This window comes from Asterias amurensis, chromosome 1 (assembly GCF_032118995.1).
Source record: "Asterias amurensis chromosome 1, ASM3211899v1".
Taxonomy (NCBI): Eukaryota; Metazoa; Echinodermata; class Asteroidea; order Forcipulatida; family Asteriidae; genus Asterias; species Asterias amurensis.
In genome coordinates this window covers 25,040,222-25,067,905 of record NC_092648.1, presented here as the reverse complement: position 1 = coordinate 25,067,905, position 27,684 = coordinate 25,040,222, and the positions used below count along the sequence as shown (strand labels likewise).

General features: G+C 38.1%; 1 protein-coding gene across 6 annotated transcripts in view; it reads right to left on the bottom strand.

Moving 5' to 3' along the window:
* The window catches only part of LOC139934256 (uncharacterized), a 72,907-nt gene that overhangs the window by 8,458 nt on the left and 36,765 nt on the right, over positions 1-27,684 (bottom strand). For all 6 annotated transcript variants that reach the window (XM_071928475.1, XM_071928473.1, XM_071928471.1 and 3 more), the window contains 4 exons: positions 10,339-10,414; positions 4,705-4,880; positions 1,365-1,627; positions 375-488 (listed from right to left, as the gene is read on the bottom strand). In XM_071928475.1, coding sequence (XP_071784576.1) covers positions 375-488; positions 1,365-1,627; positions 4,705-4,880; positions 10,339-10,414 — 629 coding nt within the window. The remainder of the gene's footprint in view (positions 1-374; positions 489-1,364; positions 1,628-4,704; positions 4,881-10,338; positions 10,415-27,684) is intronic.

Sequence of the window (27,684 nt, the reverse complement as noted above, 5' to 3'; positions counted from 1 at the left end):
CATGTTTAAATTAATTTTGTTTATATAGTAATGTTTTTAATGACTATTTGTAAACTGTACATTTCGGCTTTTAGCCGCTGTTTTGCAGTGTTTTAATAAATAAACCATGAATAATAATAATAATAATAATAATAACAATAACAATAACAACAACAACAACAACAACAACAACAACAACAACAACAACAATAACAATAACAATAACAATAACAATAACAATAACAATAACAATAACAATAACAATAACAATAACAATAACAATAACAATAACAATAACAATAACAATAACAATAACAATAACAATAATAATAATAATAATAATAATAATAATAATAATAATAATAATAATAATAATAATGATAGTCCTGACTTACAGCCTTTTTTAAACGCTTTTGTAGTTTCATCTGCATCTCACTCATAAAGTCTCCTCCTCCTCCGCCTCCTGCAGGTTTACTCGGAGCACTGCTGGGCCCGTTGGACATCTCATCCTTAAATACAATCAATCAAAGTCAAGTTAAAGGCACTCAACACTATAAGTAATTACTCAAAATATCAATGGACAGCTGTTGCTAGTATAAAAACATTGTGAGAAATGACTCCCTCTGAAGTAACCCAGATTTTTCGAAACAGGTATTTTCTCACAAAAATCGCATGAAGCAGTCGCAAAGTATGAACCATGCTTTCTTCAAGTTTCAGCGCTAGAGTGACTAGTCCTTGAACCGACTTTTTATAATGCCATTATTTAACGACATTTTTCATGCCATCATTTTTAACAAACAATATTGAATGAACAAAAAAAAACTTCTTGAAGCAACATCATAAGAAGACTCGCTTTTTAGTATTTCCACAAAGATTTGTAGAAAAGTCCCTCATTAGGCTTGTCACATCTGGCCCATCACACTCCAATAAAGATGATTGACAATTAATATAACAATAAATAAACATGACATGAAACTCCACAATACCAGAAATGAACTCAATGTTTTCCAGAACTTTTCATAAACATTGCAACCATAAACCTGACGATGACTAGAGCAAGCTAGTCAAACCGTTGAGACCAGTTCAAGAACTGACTCCGCGGTAGTGCAGTTAATTACAATCCTATTTAAAGCTTAAGTAGTAGTCCCATCCAATTGAATTTGTTATACCTTTCACCCAGGTAGTAGTTTAAAAGCAGTTCAGTTCTTTTCAGAACTGAGAAGTCTCCCAAACAATCAGATAAATCTACTCCGAGGTAGTAGAATATAGAAAAATAGTTCTCTTAAGAACAAACTCTACCTGGCAAGTAGATACACACATGGTGTTACCGCAAACCAAATATAAACATAAACCAACGAAACACTGTTAAGTAACAAAAAACTCACTCTGTGAGTAGACTTCAGTTTAGCACCAGCAAGAGCTGCGGCTAGTCCTCCATCCCCACTGGGTGGGGGAGGGGGTCCCCCACCACCACCTGCCGATGGTGGAGGAGGGGGCGGAGGTGGTGGGGGTGCACCCGGGGCAGACCCACCGCTCGGTTGGGGTGGGGATGCCATGGGTTGCGATGGTACTGGTGGAGCTGGGGGCGGTGCTGGAGCAGCTGGAGGTGCAGGAGGGGCTGGAGGTGCTGCTGGGGGCTGGGGTACAACTGGATGAGGATGAAAGAGAGAATCTATTATTAGCAATCAGTCAAATACTAGTATTCATATGGAGAATTGGTGAAGTGGCTTTCCTCCTGCAGTGGAGTGAAATAGGCTAGACAGACATTACGAGGTTCTCATATAGCACTTTAACACACCCCTAGTGGCGATCAAAGCACTCAGTATTTTGTCCTGTAAGGTATGTGGAGCTACATGTTTGAAGTATGAGACATATTCCTTTATAGCACCATTGTTTACAAGGTGCTGTGGGCGCAATATGCTACCAGGAACAACGGGGCAAACCTATTTTAGTTAGGTACATAGGGTTCTATTTTAGTTAGGTACAAATACAGAGAGTCACATAATGTTACCTGCAGCCAGAACCAAACAATCTAGTATGCTTTGCAATTAACTGCTTTGACCAAATCTGAAAGGCAAACTTGGACCATAAACTTTGACAAAAATCTTACATGTTAAAATCCAACAACAAAATTCCTGCCATTTTGGATTGCTGCATATGTTGTTTGTGTGTGATGCATGGGTCATATTCACTATCCAACTGGGTGCCATATTGACACACAGGTTGCTATGGTGGGCAAAGCTTCATAGTCATTCACAACTTTCCCGGCTCACAAAGATCAATTTCACCGGCTTTTCATGGCTAAGCAATCAAGCGCACTGGACTCAAGCTCCGGTGTTTCTGATCAGCTTCACGCTGCGTTCTTGACACTTGTGTCCTCAAGCAAACAACATTATTGCTTGATCATTTGGATGGGCATAAAGCCCAGTTCATACTTCATACTAATGCGAAGCGAATTTGACGTCACAACCCTCCTTTCGCAGCGATACTCGCAAGTGAGTTGAGCAAAGTTGAACTGCTGCAAATTTTTCATTGCGAATTTGTGACGTCAACATTCGTATGGCATTCCCATTCGCAGGAAGTATGAACCGGGCTTAAGGCCGTGGGTCTTGAGATTTTCGTAGCTCAAGTAAAAGTACCAAGTTACACTAATCCCTAAAAGAAGGGGTTTGCCCCAGTGTTTCTGGCAGAAGCTGCTGAATGGTCCAACAACACCTTGCACTACTTAGAACGTACTACACAAATAAGTTTCATACTCTAAAGCATAGCTCTGCTTATCCTATTGAAAAACTATTAATGTTACGCCCCTAGGGGTGTGATCAAGTGCTTTATAAGAACCAAGTTAATATTAATATTTCTCAACTAAGCTTGGGCGATATCGAATTATTTTATTCACGATATATCGCTGATAATATATCGCGCTGTTCGATATAATCGCGATTAATTAAATTTGACATCATCAATCTTCAAACTCCCAGTGAAAATTGTAGAAGAGACAATCATAGCATAAGAGAGGTGTTATAATGACCTATTCTTCTGGTTTTACTCAAAACCTATGGGGTGCAAGATGTCTCAGCTAGGAAATACATCGCGATATTGCGATACTAAATCGATATCGCGATATCGCGATATCGCGATATCGCGATATATCGCGATATATCACGATATTTCGATTAAAACCAAATCGAACCGATATCGAAATCGTTTCCAAATTAATATTGCGATATTCGATAATATCGTGATATCGCCCAAGCTTATTCTCAACCATTTGACTTAATACTGACATGCGACAACAATAATAAAAACTTACAAGTACCAACTCATCAATGACTTTCACACCGAACCGATGTCCGCAACACACACATGAACTAATGTGGTGAAACGGTGCTTAATAAAGTTCAAATAATTATTCCCAAGAGACAGTTCAGGACTTGAAAGCAAACCACAGAGTCAGGCAACGATGCATGAAAGCCAGACACCACAATCATCAATCCCTCATTCCAGGTTAAACGCAGGGCATGTGAGTTATAAGAAGCAAGCCGTGTGTTTCTTCTTCTTACTTCATCTGTCAAATGATTGGCATTACCAGCTACACGTTCCGTCCCGATGAGCAATTGGAAATAACTAACATAGTATTACAACAAGGTAATGGCCGACATAAAAGGTTAATCTTGCAACTACTTCCCGAAGGGGAAAGGGGGGGTGGGGGGAGGTTGACATCTAATCGTTGACTTGTGGCCCATGACACTTTCCTGCAGCTTGATCGGTTCATTATTATTTATTATGTCATCACTGAGATGTGCTGTATAAACTTTCATGACATTCTGACTGCCAAGGATCAACAAATACTGATTAGGTGTGTTCCAGGAATGGTTATTCATTGACAAACTTTAAAGAGAGGGGGGGGTGCAGATAACTCCTGTGTCCTGGATATGATTCAATAATCTGGAAGATATAATGTACAGTTGAGTCTCTGAATGATAACAGTGGACTGGCCTTGGTAAAAAGTGAATATGTTATTATATTGGAAAGTGGGATTTTCCAAAGCTGCAGCTTAATTTACTACAATTAATTTATTGCATCAATAAAGTCAGGGCACAATTTCAAAGAGCTGCTTAAGCAGAAACTACTGATTGAAAAATACCTGCTTAGTAATAATGAGCAGGATACCAATCACAAATTGTACATGTGAGACATGGTATTTTATTCTGGTTAGCACAATTTTGTTGTGCTTAGCCTGTTTTTAAGCTTAACCAGCTCCAAGAAATTGGGCCCAGGGGCCAATTTCATAGAGCTGCTTAAGCAAAAATTTTTTGCTTAAGCAGGAAAATAGCGCGCTTATTTTACACATGTTACTGGCCCAAACTTCATGTCACATACATTGCTTGTGACTGGTATTTTAGCTGTTGTTTACTTAGCATAACAATAGAGTGGAAGTCTTGGCCGGTAATCTGATTTTACTAAGCAAGGATTTTTTTGCTTAAGCAGAATTTTGTGCTCAAACAGCTCTATGAAATTTGGCCCAGGTTGGAGATCTCAACAAGTGCGCGTTCTTTCTGCATATTTTCGGCTCGCAGCCCGCTTGCACTTACACAACAAAGTGATATGAAAAGAGAAAACATGCAATACCAATTACCACAAAACTGATTTGTTGTGCATGACTAGCCGGTTGGCTACTTGGCCTCCTATCACACAAAAGTATTATTAATGCAAGTTTTGACGTACCTGGAGCACTGGTTATTTCTGCCGAGTGTCGCTGCTCATTTAGTTGTCTCTGTTGCTGTTCGAGCTGCTGTTGCCTTTGTTCTTGTCGCTGTTGCTCTGCTATCCGATGTTGCTCTGCTGCTCTCTGTTGCTCTGCAGCACGTTGTTGTTCTGCAGCACGCTGTTGCTCTAGTGCTCTGAAACATTCAACAATTCAAAAAAACCTCTACTGATTACCTGTTAATAAGAAACACACACACTCACACACAGCTCTGTGTTGCAGCATGGAGGAAGGTTGCAGCCACTGTGTGGACATTCCTTTGTTCTGGAAAATTACTCTTCTTCCGTGTAAATAACACTAGTGTAGGCGTGTGTAAGTCCACATACTAGGGAGGTTTAGCTGCACGTGAATGTGAACGTGAACTTCAGAAGTTTGTGTCGTTAAAATCTCACGATTTTAGCATATACGTGAAGTTACCATTTCTCATGTCAGGTATGTACGTGCGCGCGGACGTCATACGTGAGCATGCATTAAGCCCAAAGAGGCGACATCATCCAGAGACAACACAATTTTTGGACGCTCAAATTCAAGTATTTGCTTGTGTAACGTGCAGCTAAACATCCCTAGTGTTTCAAGTCCCCACATATTGATCTCAGGCCCACACTTCGTATTTAATGCTAGTCTGTTGGTACCTGTTTCTACAAACTGGCTGTGTTCAAAGTTTTTGAATTCCTATTCTGTGCTGCCCAGCGTCCTTGAGTTCAACAACTGAAAGACCGCTCCACTGGCTCTAAGTTGTCCAAGTCCCCGCCTCGTAAATGCTGGAAACCCTGCGATCACTATAGATGAGAAACCATCGTTTCACATCGCATTTTGCTTTGCACTCATATACAGTGCCAGTCGAAAAGGTCCAGCGAGATCCAATGTGTCTCTCCGTTTCTAATTTGTCATCATGTATTGCCAAGTGACGTAGAGGCGTCCCAAAATCTCACAGTTAAGTTCAAGCGTCCTAAAATTTGGTTTACCCTTTATGGGAGGCAGTTCAAAGAATGAACTCAGTGTCTGCCAGTTTTGAAACAAACAAAAAACAGGGGGAAAATATAAACCCATGACCTTAAAGCATTCTAGAGCAGATGTCTTAACCATGAGATCACCTGGTGGCTAGAAGCCAGGTTGAATTTCAAAGTCATTACATTAACAAAAACAAAAAAAATCAGTTGAATGTGTTGAAATTCATCAAGGGTATGCCATAAGTCAACTAAAGACATGAACAAAGAAAGCATAGTTGACACAGACCTTGAAACAAGCAACCACAAGTACACTTTTTTTTACAAAGAATACCAATGGAACAAAAGATAAATGTTTAGTAACTCTTTGTAAATATTGTATTCGTCAAAACCCAAGTACATTTTTAAACTTCACTGACACAGAGCTGAAAAAATGATTCACTATTAATGTTTAGATGAACGGTACCTTGTTAGTTCTACTCATAATATGAAATTAGCTAAAAGTGTCATTTTTCCACAAAAATTGAAGTTCTGTAAAGACTTGACAGTTTCAAATGCCCTCTCAAATTAGAGAAAAGTTTGCACAAGGTCTCCAGACATTGATTTAGTTTCACTATTTTATAGACTGCTTTCACCAACTAATTGAAGTTCTTATGACATTTTAAAAAGGTCACAATTTCTTGCCTCATACTCATGATAAACTACTAACTTGCAGTTTATGTTAGGCAATAATAATAGACCCTTCCCATGAAATATGTAAATTGCACATAGCGCGTGCGCACTAACGTTTTGATTGGCAAAATGAGCGAACATCACGCTGTTTTGTACACGGCTAATGGGTGCGTGACAAAGACGCGATTGCGCATCTGCTTAGTGCACACCTCTATGGCGTTTGCCAACCAACAGGGTCTGTACGCATGCGTGAATGTAATTAGCATATTTCATGGGAAGGGTCCATTGCATAAACCCGGGTAATTACAAAAGGTTACTAACTCTTGCCATTTTGGTAACTGCAAGTATTGCAAGTAGAGGTAAGAGTCGTTGTTGACAAAAAGGTCTAAAAATTTGTTTAAAATTTCAGGAAGCAAGCCTACAAAAATCCACCGCTACCACATCAATTCAGGCAATTGCCATGGTGCCCTGTTGTTTTTTTGTTGTGGTGCCCTTTGCAAACTTCAAAAGTTTCCAAATTTTCCTCATAGAAGTGCCCCCTTACCAGAGGAAAAGTGATGTGCCCCGTTCAAGAACAAAATTCAAGGCCCGAGGGAGTTTTTTGAAATGATGGCATTTCCACTTTCTATTGGCCACTATAAAGATAGATTCCAATGAGCTTATGGGAACAGCATACTCAGCACTGGAGAAGTAATATAATAATGTAATAATATAATATTGAGGTCTTACTTGAGGTCTTATATAGCGCACGTATCTACCAAACAAGGTACTCATGGCGCAGAGATATGCAAACTTTCAGAAAGATAGGTTATTGCAAGGATGAATTCTGAGACCCCATTATGGTAGCACCTTAGAAGTAGATCAAAGAGCATGACTTCTTTATAACCAAAGAAAAGAAAAGCTACCTTCTTCAAAGGCCTGAACTTAATTAAAATTCTGTAAAGTCTCATCCCTGCTAACAGAAATGAAAAAAGTGCTTCTTGGCAGAGCTCCTCATCGAGAATCTGAATTCCTTCACATTGGCATGTCTTAAAGTCTCCAGTACGGATGCCTGTGGTGACTTATTGTGTGCGCTAAACGCACAACTTTTCCAATGGCATAATATTTAGTGGCGGGCATATTTTAATCAGCTGCTTGTGTCTGTGGAATGCCTGCCATTTAGTCACAATGGCATGTCTGGTATGGGATGAATGTTGGCCGCAATATGACAAAAACAGACAAGTTTAAAGATCAATTTTGCCCCGCTGATGGAATGTAGCTTTTCATTCCTTCCGAGCTGAAGGGGATGGACTGGAGACAAGCAATTAAAGTAATTTTATTCAATCACATTATTTAACTTTCATTAATCTTAACAAATTTCTTACACAATAATTATAATTATAAGTTTTGTTTTCTGCAAAATGCAGGTTAGCCGTAGAGAGGAAACTACGATTCAAAACTGATTCAATACTAACAAGAAAATAATGAATAAACACTGCAATCAAAATAATTTAATTTGTGTTGCTAATCTAACACCCAAAAAAAGTTATCTATGCCGTGGTGTTATTTCAATGAAAGTGAAATCCACAGACTTTTGAGTATTTGTGAATATTATGTTTATTTAGTATTTATTTTAAGTGTTTAGAACCAACCGGAGAATAGACAGTTTTTGTGCCTCTATAAATGTACAACAAACAGAGCAAGTTTCAGGTATAAATGATTGTTAATGCTTTACTTGAAGGTTATCGAATCTAACAACCAAGCATAAAAACAATCTTTTAAAAACATCTTTAAAAAAAATAACCAACTTTTTCTTTTTCTGTAAACCTCATCATGTATTTTGAACTACCGGTACTAGGCATTCCCATCCATCGACCTCACATAATGTGATTAAAGCACATGACGTTTATTATTCTCCATATTGGTTCAACTAAAAAAGAAAAAGCGTCTGCTCTCTAGAAGAAACCGACAATTGATGAAATAACAACGTCTCAAAGGTCTTCTCTTTTTTTTAGGGGGGGGGGGGTTTCAAATTTGAAGCCTGTCTGACTCTCCTTTCATGATACCGATACTCAGGAAATACCCCACTCAGCGGGCACTGTTGAACAACTGCCATTTAGCAGGGGTATCTTTAATATGTAATTTTCTTGTTTTGCAAGCAAGATTCTTTTACACCCTGCCTGTTTTCACAGTGCCTGCTGCGTCTTTTGAAACATTTTCTTTTTTAAAACTTCGTTGAATGACTGTGCGGTCTGTGAACTCGGATTACGTTACTCAATTCTTCCTATTTGGTTTTATTGGAAGTAAAAGCAAAGTTGAAGATAGTTTGGAAACCAATGTTGATTGAGGATCAGATGGGACTAAAATATCATTGAATTCCTACACCAGGGAACAAATGATTCATTTCATTTCATTTCAACTGACCAAGGTTTACCCAAAACTTTTTCAGTGACTGGCCAGCAGGACCAGTTAGCTTGTCATTTCACTAGTCCATCAGCTTTATCCACTAGTCCGTATTGTAGGAAGATGGGGATGCTTTTCAAACTAGCCAGCCGGACCACTTGGAGTGAATTTTAACTTGTCCTCTTATCTTTCATGTGGGCAGCGGACCATGGTAAGAGAGAACGCTGCCAACATGTGCACTAATGTACGATGGACTTTGTATGATACCCAGTGCTTTCCGAGACCTATGGGCTCGGTAGTTGACGTGACATGCAACTCAGTGTAGCTACCCTTTATAATAAACTCACAACATTAAATACTCTGGACACTATTGGTTATTGTCAAAGACCAGTTGTCTCCCTTGGTGTTTCTCAACATATGCATTAAATTTGAAAATTATAAACCTTTGAAAATTTCAGATCAATTGGTCGTCATAGTTGTGAGATACAAACAAAAGAAAACACACCCATGTCACACAAAGTTGTGTGCTTTCAGATGCTTGATTTCATCTCATTCTGAGGTCTCAAAATCAAATTCGTGGAAAATTACTTCTTTCTCAAAAACTATGTTACTCAGAGGGAGCCGTTTCTCACAGTGTTTTATACTATCAACAGCTCTCCATTACTCGTTACCAAGTAAGGTTTTATGTTAACAGTTATTTTGAGTAATTACCAATAGTGCCCAGTGCCTGTAAATAAGAGAGTCCGGAAAAAAATCTTCTTTCATCATGGATGATTCAAATGGGCACAATGAAGGTAGCTAAACGTCCCGTCCTGAGTCACAGTATTTTCACTAGAACGTTGAACATCCACATTTAGAGAGGTTACAGTGGGTACCAACCGCATCTGTGGCCGCAGCATTTGCAAATAAAGACCAACCCTGAATCTGAGCAAAGATTCATGCCGCCTGAATCGTTTTGTTAGATTCAAATGTTTGGGGGTCCAGAATTATCCAGATAATTTCTACTTTGAAGGGAATCCTTTCTCAAAAAAGTTTATACTATCAACAGCGCTTCTCATCAAGTAAGTTTTTCTGGTCATTAGTTTTTGGAGTAGCTACCAATCTTAAACATGATTCAGGACTAGTGAAAAATACATTTTGAGAACAATTCCTTTCAAAAGGAATGTGGTTTTAGAGAGAGGGATACAAAAACAGTTCAATCTGAGAAAATGTTTCTGCATGAAACGTTTCTCAGATCGTATTTTCCATTTACAGGTTTTTCTTCCTGCATGGACATAATCGCCCCATCAACATTTATAAAGGATTAAAACAAACCGAACGGTTCCAAAAACCAAAGGTATACTTTGCCTATAATTGATGTATTGACCCCTTGCACGCACATCACACGTGGCCACTGTGCCACGCTCACTATTTTGGTGGGCAATAGGTTTACGAGTAAACGCTGCATTGCCTAAAATCCGCACTTCACTGAATAACCCCAATAACATTGCCCCCCAAATGGCGCATCCAAGATTATTCTGATGATGACGTCATGTTTCCACAGAGATAAAAGCACTTCACGAGGAACCATTTTGATAGCAAGTTATCACTGACCTTTGTTTTGCCTCTTCTTCAGCTTGGAAGTTGATCTGGGTTGTCTGGCTCGGAGGAGGAGGCCCTCTCGATGGCGCTGTAGGAAATACAAATAGAAATCAAAACTATTTAGAATAATTGATTCTCCATGACTAAATGTAGAATCCTGATCAAGTCGTTATTCTCATTGCTTGGGATTAAATATAGATTAACTTGCCTACATTTTGTCCATGTGTACCATTAATGTCCTAAAGCTCAAAATCAATATGCGTTCTCCTCCGACTACCGCAGCTGGTGCATTCCCACCTCCAGAGGGCTTGTATAATGATAATAAACTTCAGGTAAGTACCCAAGCATAATCATTTAATAAGAATTTGTTGTGGTAATTTTTTTATTTTTTTTATTTTTTTATTGTTTGGGGGAGGGTTGTTGTCTTTTTGAAATGTTATCAAGGCCTAGAATTTCATCTTTGAGAGGGCATGAAGGCCATTTTCATTTTCAAAGGCCGCTTCCATTGGAGTCAATCTTAAAGTCAATGCTAAACTTTTAAAGGTGCACCAAAGCCAAGACCAAGGGCAACAGAATCCATGGCCTTTAAGTGGCCTGTGTGTAATTCCATGACTGGTTATCATCGCATAAATGCAACAAACTAGTATTACTAGGCATACCACCCTAAATACCAAATAATGTTAAAAATGGATGAAACGAAAGTTGTATTCTATTGTGTAAGCCCTTTCCCAGATCCCCAGGGCCAAACAAATTATTGTTTTACTGAATTGTTCAGTATCAAACGGGAAGTTTTAGGCCTGGAATTCTGTGGCACAGCGGAGAAAGGAGAAGTGAGCTACACCAGATAAAACTACAGCATGTTCTATGTTTATCAAACTCCAAAAGCAATTTATAAAAAGACCTTCCTCCATGTGTTACTTATTAAAAGGCCAATAGACTCTTTGTCACGGTGTTGCTTTTGAGAAATTGTGCCCGTAGTTGCATGACCGCAATTTGAAAAAAATCATGGAAAAATTAGTACTTCTTAAAAGAGAAACAAAACTATGCTTAATTGGGGAAGTGCATATTAGTACAAATATCTGTACTTCAAGTTGACAGGAATAGAAAAGGAATGTTTCTGCTAAAGCCATTGGACAACTTTCGGTAAACATTCATGTATCACAACTTCTATATCAAATAACCAACCTGTGAAAAAGTAGGCTCAATCGGTCATCGGAGTCTGGAGAAAATAACGGGAAAACCCACACGTGTATCCGCGCAATTCGCCAGGTCATGACATGTGTTTAAAATAAGTTCGTAATTCTCGCTAACGAGAATTGATATTGTTTTACTGTTTTCTCAAAAAGTAGAGCATTTCATGGAATAATATTTCATAGGGAAGTCTTTCACCACTAACTTCTGTAAACCATTGCTTCCCATAAACTGAGACTTCTGTAAAATCATTTTAAATTTACGTTGTTCGACTGTGGACCCAAATTATTTGAAATTTACCCAGTCCACTTCCCTTGTGGTTTATTACTTGATGAAACCAACTTTAATATTGGTGACTCCACTGCGAATGCTCTGATAAGTTCAAAACTAAACATCAAAGCAGATTGACTTAAGCGCTATTCACACAACATCAATTTAACTGGGGTCCCTTGCTTAATTTTAGCATGGTTGTAAAATGTAGCAATGTTTGACAAGATTTTGCAAGAGAACCTGGACAGCAGAAAATTATTTTTGTCCTTTCACACGAGGTACATTTTGTATAGTTTTACAACCATGCTATACTTAAGCAAGGGATCCTTGCTAAATTGCTTACGTATGAAAGGAGCTCTCTACAAGGGCCACCGTCTCTAGATCTTACCCCCGTCAACTTATCCAGAATAAATACTGTCTGACTCCTGCCAAATTATCAAAGAATAATATCGGGCAAGTTCCAGAACTTGAGCAGTTACATACAAGACATTCAGAAATGTTAACTGTCTGAAGGTATATAAAGGGATTTGAAGCATTGCATGGCGAGGTATCACTGTATATTTTGTTTGCAGTAGCACCATGTATATCTACTTGCTGGGTAGATTTTTATGTTCTTTTGAGAACTTGTCTTGCAATATTCAACATAGTTTTGCACTACTGCGAAAAAAGAAGGCAGTTAAAAGCAGTGGACACTATTGGTAATTACTCAAAATAATGATCAGCATAAAACCTCACTTGGTAACAAGTTATGGGGAGAGGTTGATAGTATAAAACACTGTGAGAAACGCCTCACGGTGAAGTAATGTAGTTTTCAAGAAAGAAGTAATTTTCCACAAATTTGATTTGAGACCTCAAGTTTAGAATTTGAGGTCTCGAAATCAAGCATCTGAAAACACACAACTTCGTGTGACAAGGGTGTTTTTTCTGTCATTATTATCTCACAACTTCGACAACCAATTGAAATAAAATTTTCACAGGTTTGTTATTTTATGCATAATGTTAAGATACAACAAGTGAGAAGACTGGTCTTTGACAATAACCAATAGTGTCCACTGTCTTTAAGATTGTCTTCCATGATTATGATTCTAATGTTGGGCATCTGCAAGTAGAATACCCACAAGAATTTATATGTTATTAGTTTATGGGGTGATTATGCAATAAAAACAACATCAAGCAGAAGGTCAGAAGGGGGGCTACATATTCTTGGGCTTGCGTTATCACAAACACTGTTGTTTTAGGGTATTCAAATGATGTTTCTAAGAGGACTTGACAGTCCCATAGACCTTTATCATGGTGCAGCCATCTTGAACTTCCCCTATTGATATCAATGTTACCAAAATGAGGCTGGAAGAACAAAATAGTCTGGTTCCTATTTTCAAAATGATAATTAGCATTAATATTATTGTTATTCGTTACGAGGTACATGACCAAGATGGAGGCAGCATGAGAACGGTCTATACAAGCCGAATGTCCACCTTAACCTCAACATTCGTTTGGCCTAATATAGCCAGGTGATTATGGGTCATTTGCTGTTGGTACAAGGCTACATGATTGACTGTCCAATGGCTACCACACAGCATTGCAAGCATTATTGGGGCATCAAAATGAAACTACAGTGGCTTGACGATCGGAGACTAGAAGAATGCTAGCCAGCTGCTGAGATGGAGACTAACAAAACTTCAACCAGTCGAACTCCTGGAGCTGTGCTGGAACTTTATGAGTTATATGTATGTAAGCCCCACAGTGTAAGCAATATTATTTAGACTGGATAGTGGAAACAATAAACCAGCTGATATTAAAAATGTCTTGCATGTGACCCACAGAATCACACCCACACAAGAAACAAGGAAACCTTATATCAAAAAAAAAAAAAAAAAAAAAAAAAAAAAAAGGGTAAACAAATAGACAGAAAATGAAACGAAAGAAACAGAAAATACCAGCACTAATAATGAAAAATATTTAAAAAGTGACGACCAGGTTCAAAATAACCAATCGTTACTGTATGAAGTGTTCTGTCCAGTAAAGTTTTGTTATATAATTGAATACAACATGAATTAAATACAACATGAATAGACCCTACATGTAGGACAAAACACAGATCACATATTTTGAAGTATTTCTGGAATAATTTATGTTTCGGACCCAAAGGAATTGAAAAGAAGTTGCTGCCACCAGATCTGAAACATTTAAGTCTTCAATCCCGGCCATATCTCGTTGGGGCCCCCATGCCCCCTTTCAATGTTGATTCTGATTGCTCTGCATTCCAGTCAACATTTAGCGGGGGGGGGGGGGGGGGGGACAGGGAATGGGGGAGAGAATGTTTCTTGTCAGGGGGAAGTGGACATGGAATGGTTTTATGTAACGTTGGGAATGGGTGGCCCAAACATTTTGGCCAGGATTGAAAGTTGTTGTTGCTTAATGCCATTGGACACTTTCGGTAAACAGTATTGTCCAAGGCCCACACTTCATGTATCACAACTTAAAGGAACACGTTGCCTTGGATCGGTCGAGTTGGTCTTTGAAAAGCGTTTGTAACCGTTTTTTATAAAATACATATGGTTAGAAAGATGTTGTAAAAGTAGAATACAATGATCCACACAAACATGCCTCGAAATTGCGTGGTTTTCCTTTTACCTCGTCGACTAACACGTCGGCCATTTATGGGGGTCAAAATTTTGACTCCCATAAATGGCCGACCATGTTAGTTCGCACAGTAACAGGAAAACCACGCAATTTCAAGGCAAACTTGTGTGGATCATTGTATTCTACTTTTAAAACATCTTTCCAACCATATGCATTTTATAAAAAACGGTTACAAACGCTTTTGTTTTGACCAACTCGTCCGATACAAGGCAACGTGTTCCTTTAAAATAACAAACCTGTGAAAACTACGGCTCAATCGGTAATCGGAGTCGGGAGAAAATAAAGGGAAAACCCACGCTTGTTTCTGCATGTTTCGCCGTGTCATGACAATGTTTTAGTCATATGTGACGGAAACTAAATTGTCATTTCATCGGAGCCCAACGGTCCACTTACTGTGAGACAGTATCAAGTGCTGTACATTTTTATAATTTTCAAGCTACTCTGATATGGGAGAAAAACCCAGAGAATTATTCCAGGGAAAACCCACGCAGTCAGGGACTGAAAACCCAATCCACATAGTTCCCTGGTGTGTTTTGAACCGGAATCCTAGAGGTAGAAGGTAAGGGAAAAATAGCACTACACCACTATTATCACTATCAGTGCCGTATGCGTAGTTACAATAAGACATGGCACGAAATTCATACATGTAAAATAGAGTGCTATATTCGGTCTAAATAAACCACTGTTAACTAATGGAAAACATTGGAATACAAAGTTTACCCCCCACCTTCCTCATCGAGTAAGTCGTCGTCTGAATCAGCCAAAGTCAGCTTCATGACGGACCTAGTCTTGATGGTCGGTACTCCGCTGTTACCATGGCACGCAGGGAACTCCATCTCTGTACTCACAACACTCATGGTTGAAAGTCACGTTCTAATCTCAATCCAAAGACCTAGACAGTCTAAGACTAAACTCTTCGTAAACAGAAGAAAAATCCTTAAACTTGGTCTTGAGTGAATATCCAACTCCAGGATTAGCACCAGGTTTCAGCTACCACTCAAATAAACAAATCAACTGATTCCAAAAACTGCGTGGTTTTTATACAAAAAGTCCTGGTTTAAATTTCAACCACTTCCTTATTTAGCTTGCAAACAATTCCAACACAATGAAGGACGGAGATGCGGCATTGACTTCCTCTTCCAAGAACAATAAGACATTGAGAAACAGCTTGGCAAATGAAGCTTTTCTGGTCCTTGTGCAAACACCAGGCTGCTGGTAGATTCAATACCACACAGATGTGTCAGTGAGATACAATGTCTAACCACTGGAGGTTTTTATACAAGACGATAAGATCATCAGTGCGCGTGGATGATGCCAAAGTGTATGTGACGATAAGGAGTACATGTAAATCTACACTACTCCTCTCAGCTTGAGTCGATTGGTCATAAACGCAGACGGGATGTTGTCATCATCTTATTTTTGTAGTTTGGAGAAAAAGCAGCAGGCGGATGGCTTAAGGAGACGGGTCTTTACGGGGAAGCAATCAGGGGATGAAAATAGCTGGGATATCTTGTTTTTTTTTTTTTATGAATGGATGTTGGTGTGTTATTATAAAGGTTAAATGACTGTAAATTGCAAACGGATGTTAACTAACAAAAGAATTATTAAAATTAAAATTTCAATACCTACAACAAAATTCAAACTTTTTTCTAATGTCTTCTGATGCAATAATGTCGCACATATGACAAACCTATGGGAATTATACCAGTTCTTTATTACAGTTGCAATATTTTAAATGTAAATATATATATATTTTTTTTTTAAATGAATAAAACGAGGAACACAACAAACCATCTGAAATCTCTGAAAAAGAAAAGTGTACACTTTGTGTTTTTCATACTGGCAGGATGTGCTGTACGTTAGGATTCATTCTAACTGACATAGCGGCAGGTAAACATTTCAGATACTGACCAGGTCATAGAGTATTAAACTTCCTTCATGACCTCATAATACCATTTCCTAAATATGTTTAATCTTAACCACCCAACAAACACCAAAACAACATAATGTGATTAATAATGTACATATAATGCGCCATGTCAGTCGTAAATGACACTCCTGGCGCCGAATTATTCAATCTGGTGGAGATTAAGACTAATTCTATGAGATGCAGCAACTTTAATACTACACCTTGAAACAGATACAAGGTGAGGTGGTGGTGCATATTGCTGCCAGACCAGGCTAGAAACACCAGGACAAGTCACAAATTCTTCACTGGGTTCTTTTACATTACATGTATATGCAACACACCAAACCTTCAGCTTTACATGTACAGCCTGTAGTTAAAGGGACACGTTGCCTTGGATCGGGCGAGTTGGTCTATGAAAAGCGTTTGAAAGCGTTTGTTATAAAATGTATATCATGGTTAGAAAGATGTTTTAAAAGTAGAGTATAACGATCCACCCAAACATGCCTCAAAATTGCAGGGTTTTCCTTATACGTCGAGATCTAACACAGCATGCCTATTTGTGGAGTCAAGTTTTTGACTCATTAAAATGGCCGATCGTGTTAGTTCCAAAGTAAAAGGAAAACCACGCAAATTTCAGGCATGCTTGTATGGATCATTATATTCTATTTTTTTAACAAACACTCTCCATAGACAAACTCGACCGACCAAAGGCAACATGTCCCTTTAAGGACACAAGTGTCCAGACCTGGACTGGAACCCACACTCTGCTGATCAGAACACCAGGGCCAAATTTAAAAGAGCTGATTAAGCAGAATTGCTTTACAATAGTCTGCTTAGCAGAAATGCACAGGATACCACTCACATATTACACATGTGACAGGGGAGTTTGGTTGGTAACTTTATTCTGGTACACATAATTGTTTGTGCTTAGTTACTTTTTGTGCTTAACAACTCTATGAAAGGGTCCATACAGCCTTATTATTTCAACAATGTTGCTTCATACTGAATACATGCACGCTGCTTTTCTAAAACAAAAACATCAAAGTGTACATTTGTACAAACTTTAAAATAAAAAAAGGAGTTGACAGGAGTTAAGTAACTGTATTTCTTTCAAACCTCTTCAATGTCGACCATATCACCAGAGTCAAGACGCAAGGTCAAGACGTCCAGTTAGCGGCAGCGCGGTGATGAAATCAGGTGAATTAATTGATGAATACCAGATACGCTCATCTTAAAGACTGTCTGGCTCGAGATACCTGGCATTCCTGTGTGTATGACTCTGTGTACACTTGGGGAAACTGGCGACAATGTCAGATTCAAAGAAATTAAATTCAAATTCTTTGGCATTGAACAGTTCATGATGACTCAGTAACCAATTATGCTTTGAGGTACTACAAAGTTGGTGATAAATTTGGACGGGGAAGTTTTGAAAGCTGGTATCTTGGGAAACATTAAATGTAAACAAAAAATTATGGGAAACCCCATATTTCATATTGATAATAAAATTATTTTGTAAAAATATCTACTTTGAGGAGAAAACAGTTTCGTTAAGTTTTACTGAAGGAAGATAGGGTTTTATCCCCTCCTATCATCATATAAGTATGGAATTTTTTGGGTGTATTTTGAAAGAATTCAATTCAATTCAGAAAAGAGATAATACCAAGGATTAGAGTCTTTGCTGACAAAAAGGTCTGAAACTAAAAACCAAATTTGGGAGGTAGGTTGAAATGACGGCATTTTCACCTTTTGGTAACCCCTACAGTTATATAGGCCCTATTTGAAAAATCTTTCAGGTACAGAATCCTCAGTGCTCAGTAGATCAGTAAGCAGGATTTCATTATATCTGAAGTAAAACACAACTGGTTTTATTTATTCACCAGTCTGAAACAAAAAAAACAGACTCGATTCGGATAAAAGTAAAAAAGTCCTCATCCCTGCTTATATGAAGGAATACAGGAAAGGTTTTTTAGTTGTGCCAAACATCCTTGTTTGGAATGTTAATGAACCTAACCTTGGCTACCTAAATATCTACTGAGATTTAGAAGTCATCTGTGGTATTCCGCACACCAAATCCATGTGTTTGTGTAAAAACAACACACACCAAAGCTCATGTAGTGATGTACATAATAATTACATACAATTACAAGTCATTAGAAAGGACTGTCTACACACACAACATTGTTGATAATGTTTCACATACGAATGTCAACAATGCGACTGGCATGCTCTCACCTAAAGATAAGACTCCAAGCTGAAGAAACTAAAGGAAATACAGTTGACATAGGAGATAGCAACTCTCTCTCTCTCTAAATACTATGTTTTTATATTACACATGAAATCTGTACAAGTGATGGCAGCTGTTGAAGTGCGGTAAGGCAAACTAAGATAACCAGGATGACTTTTACTGACGCTGCTGTATGGAACTCATCAATAAGTTCAGTTCGGAGCAAGAGACAAGTTCAGCCGAGTTGATACTGCACGTAGGGAACGACTACACTCAACAATGTAACAAGCTCGGTGGTCTAGTGGTAAGACATCTGGGCCCAATTTCATAAAGCTGTTACATAGAAAATAATGCTTGACAATTTTTTTTTGCTAAGCAAAAAATGAGTGGACTACCCGAGTCTCAATAATGTAAACTTAATGTAATTTTGGCTGGTAATCTGTTTCTGTCAAGCAATATTTTGCTGTGCTAAGCAAGTTTCTGTGCTTACAGACTTTATTAAACTGGGCCAAGCTCAGTAATGCCAAAGATTGTGGGTTTGATTCCCTCCAAGTAAAACATGGTGACTGATGATTTGTTCAATTTCGTTTTCACAGGATGTTTGGAAAGTACTGAGTATACATTTTTTTTTTACACAGTGGTGTACGGGTAAAAACATATTTAATGAATAGGGTAGGTGGCCTTAGCTTTCGATCCAATCCGGACCTTCTTCAGAGGCATAAAACAAGTACAAACAAATACATATCCATTTATAGAAAAAGAGAGGGGAAAGGGATTAAGGGAAGGATCCAGAAAGAAGCAGGAAAAACATATATTTATATATTTGTTATCCCAGATGGAAATTTAACTTTCAATAGACCTGATGCATTAACGTCATCCTGCAGCAATGGAAAAATGGAAGCAAACAGATTTGTAGGTGCGGCACACAGGATTGGCCAATGAACAGCCTCCTTTGACCTGTAGGTGAGGGCTCCCTTCCCACAATGACATCATGTGCATATTAAGTTCTATTCTTCAACGTTTATGTACACACCTTTATGTACATTGTACATCATATGTCACCATCCCAAAATAAAACAAATTATGTTGTTTTTAAAAACAAGCAAAATCATTGCAAACATATCCATTTCAATCTCTTGCAAAATGCCCTTATAAATTCAACTTGGCGAAAGAAAATAAAACATAAAAAAGTGAAATAAATAAATTAGTAAAATGACAACGAGGTTTCCCTTCTTGACATCAATAACACATTGCAAAAACACAAGCTGATTGACAAAAGATGGCCTCACACCATGTGCATGCTGCAATAGGGCTAGAATTTGTTGGGAAAATTTATAGGACCACTGGACTTTTATCTCAAAATGTTTACTGGACCAGAAATATTTGTATAAGAAAAGAATCAAAATGAGAGAAACACTTCCTGATAGTGCAAAGTAAGAGAATTTTGATCTCATTTGTCTTCATGGGTATTCATATTTGTTTCACTCTCAATAGATGGATTGCAATACATGTCATCGACGGTCATCTTTGATGTCATAACAAGGGGAAAAGTGCACGCGCAGCGCAAACACATCGAAGATGTTAATTCATCAAAGATGGTGGTCGATGACACGTACTGCATTCCTTCTATAGAAATAAAGACAAGATTTTATCATATTTCGTTTCTGTTCAAGATCTTACACAGTGAGGCAATGTTATTGACTTGTAAAACACAAGACCGGCAGATTTAGTTCAGTCCTGAGTCTACTAAACCCGAATCTAGACTCACTGACCTGTGGAACAGTGTAAAAATACAGGCCCTTCGCAACATGATTCAAACAAACTTCAAAGAAGCAAACCTCCAAACATAAAATGCAATGAACTATAATGTAAATCTCAAAACGTTTTGCCAATTGTAGCCAGAGCAACAGAAGTTAGTATCCTACCTCAGACTATGCAATGTATGGTGTGTACACAATTGAAAGTTCAGTTCAGATGACTGTCATGCAGTTTGACAGTACAGCAGAATCTAAAAGTATTCTCCTATACATCGTTAAAATCAATACAAAGATGTCTTACCTAACGAGATGTTCACCGTTGATATCCTCATTCTCAAAAATATACAAATCACAACTCTTGAAGAAAAAAAATGATTCACAAAAAGTTGGTATTCAAAACCCCAGATGCCCAAAATTAATGCACGGTGCAGATGTGGTAAACTCCCCTGCCAAGATCTGCCCTCTCGAAGGAAGATATAAAAAAAACAGTCTGTTTTGATTTTACCAGCAATGTGAGGATGGCGGCGCGGTAGTTGAGGAAAATATGCCCAAAAGGTCTTCTGAGTCCTGTCTGACATTCCGGCTCTTTTTAAGCTGGAATGCAGGAAACTCTATATTTAGATTAGGTGGATGACATCATTGTAAGTTTCTGATTTCTGATTGTGGGTAGATGGAAGCAGTGACTGAGCTATTGTAAACTGGGAGGAGTGTTGTGGGTTGATGATTATTTAGTTATCAGATATGACAGGCTGGAAGAGGAAAGTCATTTCTTCTTGGAATACCCTGTTGTTTTTAGACAACAACTCTAAACTTCGGAGGATGTTGGAGTTTAGTTAGCGAGTTTCTAACTTTCAGGATATGAGCTACGACAACTGGAAAAACGATTTCCACTTTTGCTTTAGAGTGATGATTTAAAGGCACTGTACATGTTTGGTAATTACTAAAAATATACATTAGCATAAAACCTTACTTGGTAACAAGCATTGGAGAGCTGTTAATAGTATCAAACATTTGAAGTAACGTAGTTTTTGAGAAAGAGGTAATTTCTCACTAAAATAATAAAAGACTTCTGGCCAGAAGCCTTTTACTCCTATCTGAAAGCACACTAATTTGTTCACAAGGGTGCTTTTTCTTTTATCATTTTCTTGCAACTTTAATGACCAATTGAGTCCAAATTTTCACAGGCTTGTTAATTTATGCATATGATACATGTAGGATACACCAAGCAAAGTGAGAATACTGGTCGTTGACAATTACCAAACGTGTTCAATGCCTTCAATCTCATCCGGGGCAAAGGGGGGTTGCACTGCAAGGGGGTAGTCACATCAAGGGGAGATAATATCAGAATCAAAACAAATTAGGCCTATCTTTCTGTTCAAAAAGGGAAAACCACAGTGTATGATTCATAGCCAAACTACACACAGAAAAAGTCAACAGAGTTTATATTTGTACAAATTACCCATTTACTTTATCATGATTGCAGTCGGAAACAGAGTCTGTCAAAGCGTTAACCTTTTAGTTTTCACTTGTTGACCTTGACTTAAAGAATGAAGGTAGGGCCATTGCTTAGTTTTTGTGGAAGTTTAATGCTGATTTATAGACAAAATCATTAGCAATGATAAAATCAAAGTTAACTGTGATATTCAGTTGAATACAGAGCCTATTTTAACTTGAGAAAACAGCAAGAAACTGCTACTTTTTTTTCATCAAGGTTGCTGAGTTGAATTTATCCGGCATAGTTAGCGAGTTGACAGTGCAGGGTACCAACTGAGTTTCTGGCCATATTGAGGGCCACCACGAAACATTTTGAACATTGTCTCCAGGCGATCTTTGGAGATTCAAATTGTTTAAAATACTTTTATTATTTAATGGGCACTTTGGACAAAATAATTTCACTGGATGCTTGCTACCATATCTTAAGATCTTTATAACTAATAGTATTTTCAGATGTACAAGTTAAACGATCTTTGGAGATTTGAAATTGTTGACATAATTTTATTGACTTCTAATTATCGGGGCCACTTCGGAGACAATTTATTTCCCAGGATACTTAATACCATTATCATCTTTACAACAATTAGCCTTTTAGGTACAAATTTCATAATCTTTGGAGATTTAAATTGTTTGACAACCGTTTGTTGATTTTCAATTAACAGGGACTTGAGACGAAACAATTTCCCAGGATAAAATACTACCATAACCATCTATGTAACACATAGGTTTTCGAGTCATTGCCAATGTATGACTCTGCATGTTCATGTACACGTAAATGTACCCTGTAATTCAGTGTACCTTTAATTCTATCTTCCATTGCTAACTTTGAAAAGCAAAAGATACAGACAAATTAAAAAAAAATTGTTGAATATTAATTATTACTCTACCATCAACATCCACAGACAGAATCAATAACATCCATGTAGGTTTTCATGACCCATTCACTCATGGTTTTTCTTATATTGATAAACCATTGTGGTAATATTGATCCTACAGTGAAAAATAGACCAACCTGGAAAACAGAAAACTATAAAACATAAACATTGCTTTCTTTGAATTCCAGCTGGTCCAATTCAGAGCTTTTCCCAATTTAAAAAGACATTCCCTCGACTCCGTTGTTTTCTATACTATAACAAAATGGTACAGAAAGCAATTGTCGGGCAGACTACAATACAAGCCCTTTTCACACTAAAGCATTTCCCATGAAACTAACAACCCTGGGGAATTTAAACCCCACTGCCAGCCCATGTTTGTGTTCACACCTGATGTAATTTTTCTCAGTGGTGCTTTTTCTTAGTCAGCTTGCTAAACCCCAAGGTTTTTTATAGTGCCAACTTGTCAACCTGTGTAACAATCGTCTAGAAAAATCATTAAAAACCTGGAAGCTTGCAGGCGCAGATCGAGGGGGGGGGGGCCTGGGGCGTGGGGCGCATTGTGGCAACACAGTGTACACAAGTAGGATTTGAAACTTTGCATGGTGGACACAGTGGATAGTAAGTATTGTGCCAACATCGTGTGCACAAATAGGATTTGAAAACTTTGCATGGTGGAGATTTAATCTAATAAGGGTTGTGGTAACACTAAGTACATAAAAAACTCTCACCTGAGTTGTGGAAGCTCTGAAAGAACCAGTGGGTAACAAAATGTGTAAACTTAAAATAAAAAAAAAAACTACTCATTGAATGTGTTTTTTTCTTTTTGAAGACAGCAGAAATCAACAAACAGATAAGGTAAGTAAATAAAAGCAATAAATAAACAAAATCTTAACATGTACATACATACGTATACTTACAATTTGAAGGAAGTGATATCAATTAAGATCCGCTATAAACTGCTTCCAGCCAGGTATGCACACAATATTAACACCTATGAACACCTCAAACATTTTACTGGCCTGCTAATCTGGAAGCATAGCGCTTCACTGCAGGAAATGTGAACACACCGACCAGGAAGTACATTGACATGTAGTTGATTCCAGGTTTAACAACTCAGGTGTTTTGTTTGGGACAATATGATTTTTTTGAAACGTGAATGGGTGGTATGTTAATATGAATGCACACTAGTGCATAATGTACATTGGGCATAATGGTCTGCTCAAATCCTTATTAATGGGTGGCTGCAGTGTTTTTTTTATTCATTTAAGCGATTAAACATGACTTTTTAAACCTGCAATATTTTTAAATATTTTTTATTAAATGCGCAAGTATTTGAAAAATGGTTTTCAAGAGATTAGGGGAACCCACCTCGCCCCTAAAAGGGAGCCTTCATATTCATAAACGTGACGTCATGTCGGTAACCCGAGCCGTCTGGCCCCCTGGCTGTGTGCATATAGAGCTGTGTGCACTGTGTGGCCTGGTACCTAGGCGCGTGTAGTTAGGGACCAGACTCTTTTTGCCGACGATATGTTTGAATTCCCAACGTGACGTCGATGGCAGGGGGGGGCGGTAACAATACACAAAAGGGGGGGCATGACTTATTCGCTAAAGAACAACTGTAGATGGCGATGTCTACACTGAGACTGAGGTTACAATGTATGCAGCTGGTGCTCTGATAAATCATCCAGAGAAAAGTATTTATCTGAAATATTATCGGACTTGAGAAAAGAATATCCAGTGTTGTGGTACTCATATTCAGTACTCAAACGAGAGGACTACTCGAGTACCGATTTGATTGCTACTCGTTCTCAAATCGCCCTCGTAATGGTATTTTAAATCTTTCCCTCATACCAGTTTGAAAATCATATTAACTGGAAAAAAATGCAAATAAACTGAAAACAATTACTTTTAAAAGATAGTTTTCTGAAGGATTTTTTTCCCTGTGAATGAGTTGCTGCACAAAATGTGTCAATAGCTACTGAAAAATCACCATTTGCTACTAAGCATTCAGTGTGCACAAAAGAAGCTCAGAAGCAAATAATTTGCTGAGTAAAATTGCTGAAATATTCCCTGTAGTTATTTTAACAAGCTCATTGAGAAACTGTCATCCAGGAATGTAGTCAACAAAACAATAAATGAGTGTAATTTGTACCTAATTTTGCACTATTTTTCTTTATAAAGTACCCGTACTCGGAGATCCAAGTACTCAGTACTTGGACTCAGTCAGTACTCGGATATCGGAATACTCAGTACTCAGATATTTGTACAAGTACTGGATGGACTAATAAGTACTTGTACTTGAGTACTACTCAGCCACCCTAGAACTCAGCAGTACTTAAAGGGAAGGTACACGTTTGGTAATTACTCAAAAGAAATATTAGCTTAAAAACTGACTTGGTAACGAGCATTTGAGAGCTGTTGATAGTATAAAATGTTGTGAGAAATGGCTCCCTCTGGAAGTAGCTTAGATTTTGAGCAAGAGGTAATTTCTCACTAAAATAATAAAAGACTTCAAGCCAGAAGTCTTTTATTTCTATCTGAAAGCACACAAATTCGTCCAACAAGGGTGGTTTTTCTTTCATCATTTTGTCCCAACTTCGATGACCAATTGAGCTCAAATTTTCAAAGGCTTGTTATTTTATGCATATGTTGGGATAAACCAAGTGAGAAGACTGGTCTTTGACAATTACCAAACGTGTTCAGTACCTTTAATACTCTAGTCTACTAAAAAGTGCTTGAATACAGCATTGAGAATATGGCCTCCATGGTTTATGCAAATTATACACGTTACCTTCCATTTGCAAATAAATAATTACTTCATAAGAAACCGCTACACTAAATGCTGATATTTGAAAACATGAGAAAAATTCTGCAATGAAATTTTCCCACACTATTTGAGAGCTGTAACATTTGATCTGCATGTAGTTCATATGTTTTTTCCACACAAGGAGATACATGCTATAGTAACTGCATGACAGATCATTCCTTGGTGAACATACTTTATGCCATACTGCCCTCTGTTGACACCAGGAAACACCTCGATCAAATAAGACACTTAAAACATTTGTAAATAAGCTTCATCAGACCATACAGCCTGAACATCTGACATCACACTTGGAGGCTCATGAATAACGCCAGAGACCTGCCTCCAAAACCGGCGTGTAGATTCACCTTTTACCTCAGTCATTTCACATAGAATACGAATTGCGGACGTGACAGCAGTGACTGTTTGGGCATCTATGTCACTGCATGTTTATCCTACCTCCATGGTTTATCATATCATTGTATCCAATCGAATCACTGGATCTAGCCGCAGGGACCTGTCTTTATCCTTGCGGATAAAGACAGGGGTCCAGTCTAATAATGCACTTGAAACATGTTTAAATAATAGCTTCAGCAGTGTGTAGAGCTAAGACCTTGCTCTTTATACAGACAGGGCACAGTTCTTGACATTCTGTATTGAGGAAATGAATGTTGGCAACAACATTCCTGGATATATTGTAATCTCTGTCCTTACTCTATGTTGTAATGTATCTTGTTGACTACATGTTTAATCCAACTACTACTATTATCACCAAAATGTTCATGATTTTAGTTATCCTTGAATGAAATTTGAATCACGAGTGAATGAAAATTCGTGCTTATCTCATCAGTCAAGTGTGAATGTATCTGGAAAATAATCATAACTTCCTCATGAACATGATGCAAAGAACTATTGTTGACCAGTTTTCAACAATTGGTTCTTTTTTCTCAAAGAATTCTACTGCAACAATGCCCATGGTGGACCTGCACCAGTATGTGACTTCTCATAGCGCATTAACAATCCAAATCCATTGAGACATGGAAAGGTTTTTGAAACACAAAAAGGGGTTAATGAACTGTGTTAGCAATCAGGGTTTATAAATATAATCATGGTACACACGGGTACGTACTTTTTGGGATAAACAGGGTCTTTTGGGCAGAGATACCAACATACATTCGAGGAAATACAGGAAAAGGAAGAAATTTACTTGAAACCACAAAAAACAGTTGTATGGTAGAATGTTGTGGTAGGGATGTGCGACAGAACGAACAAACAGTGACAAGCAAGTTTGACAAAATAAGGATGATTGTCGTCATTCAGAACATCCTGGGGGAGGAACTTGTCGGTTACAATTCTGTTGATTTTCCATAACCGTTAAATTTAAAAAACAAATCATGCAACAAGCAGCGATTCTGCAGCGAGGTCATATGTCGCTCTCTGCCTGCCCATGGTCTGTTATTTTGGGAGGCAAATTGAACAAAAGGGCAAGGCAGATTTCCCTCAGTAAAGGGCACCTCAATGAGGGTATTGTTAATTTGGATTGAAACATTTCAGGGGGCATCAAGGCAATGACTAGGGGCATGGAAAGCATTTAGGGCCCAATTTCATAAAGCAGTTTAACTGCCGCGTAGCCAGGAATCACACCTTATTTTAAGATACAACCCGGGAAGCGACAGCCAGAGGATCACCTCAAGGTGACGCCATTTTTGTATTACAAATATCAAGTAACAAAACACAAGGGTTACTGACTTGGTAACTGACTTTACCCAGTCAGTTTCCCTTGTGGTTTATTTCTTGAGTTTAAAACTTGAAACACAAACATGAGCCTTATGCAGTAGCATCCTCTTTAATAACAAAACAAAACACCCTGAATATTCCTGGGAAAATCAAGAAGGCACGTAATTCTCAGGAAATGGCACTTCCTTCTGCCATCACAATCGTGTATGTGTGTATATCGTTATAGATCACATGTTCAGTGCTTTGCCTTTCAACTATGGAGTGGAGTGGAGAAGACGGCGCCCTCTTTGTCAAGTAATGTGAGTTCACAGGCGGACAATTCTATTTTACAGTATCACATGTATCAGAAATCATGTGATATGGTTCATGAAGGATTGTTGTGTCTTGTAATGTTAAATCCAAGTGTTTTGTAGCTATGGCTGCGGCTGTTGCTAAGGGTGTTGCTAAGAATGTTG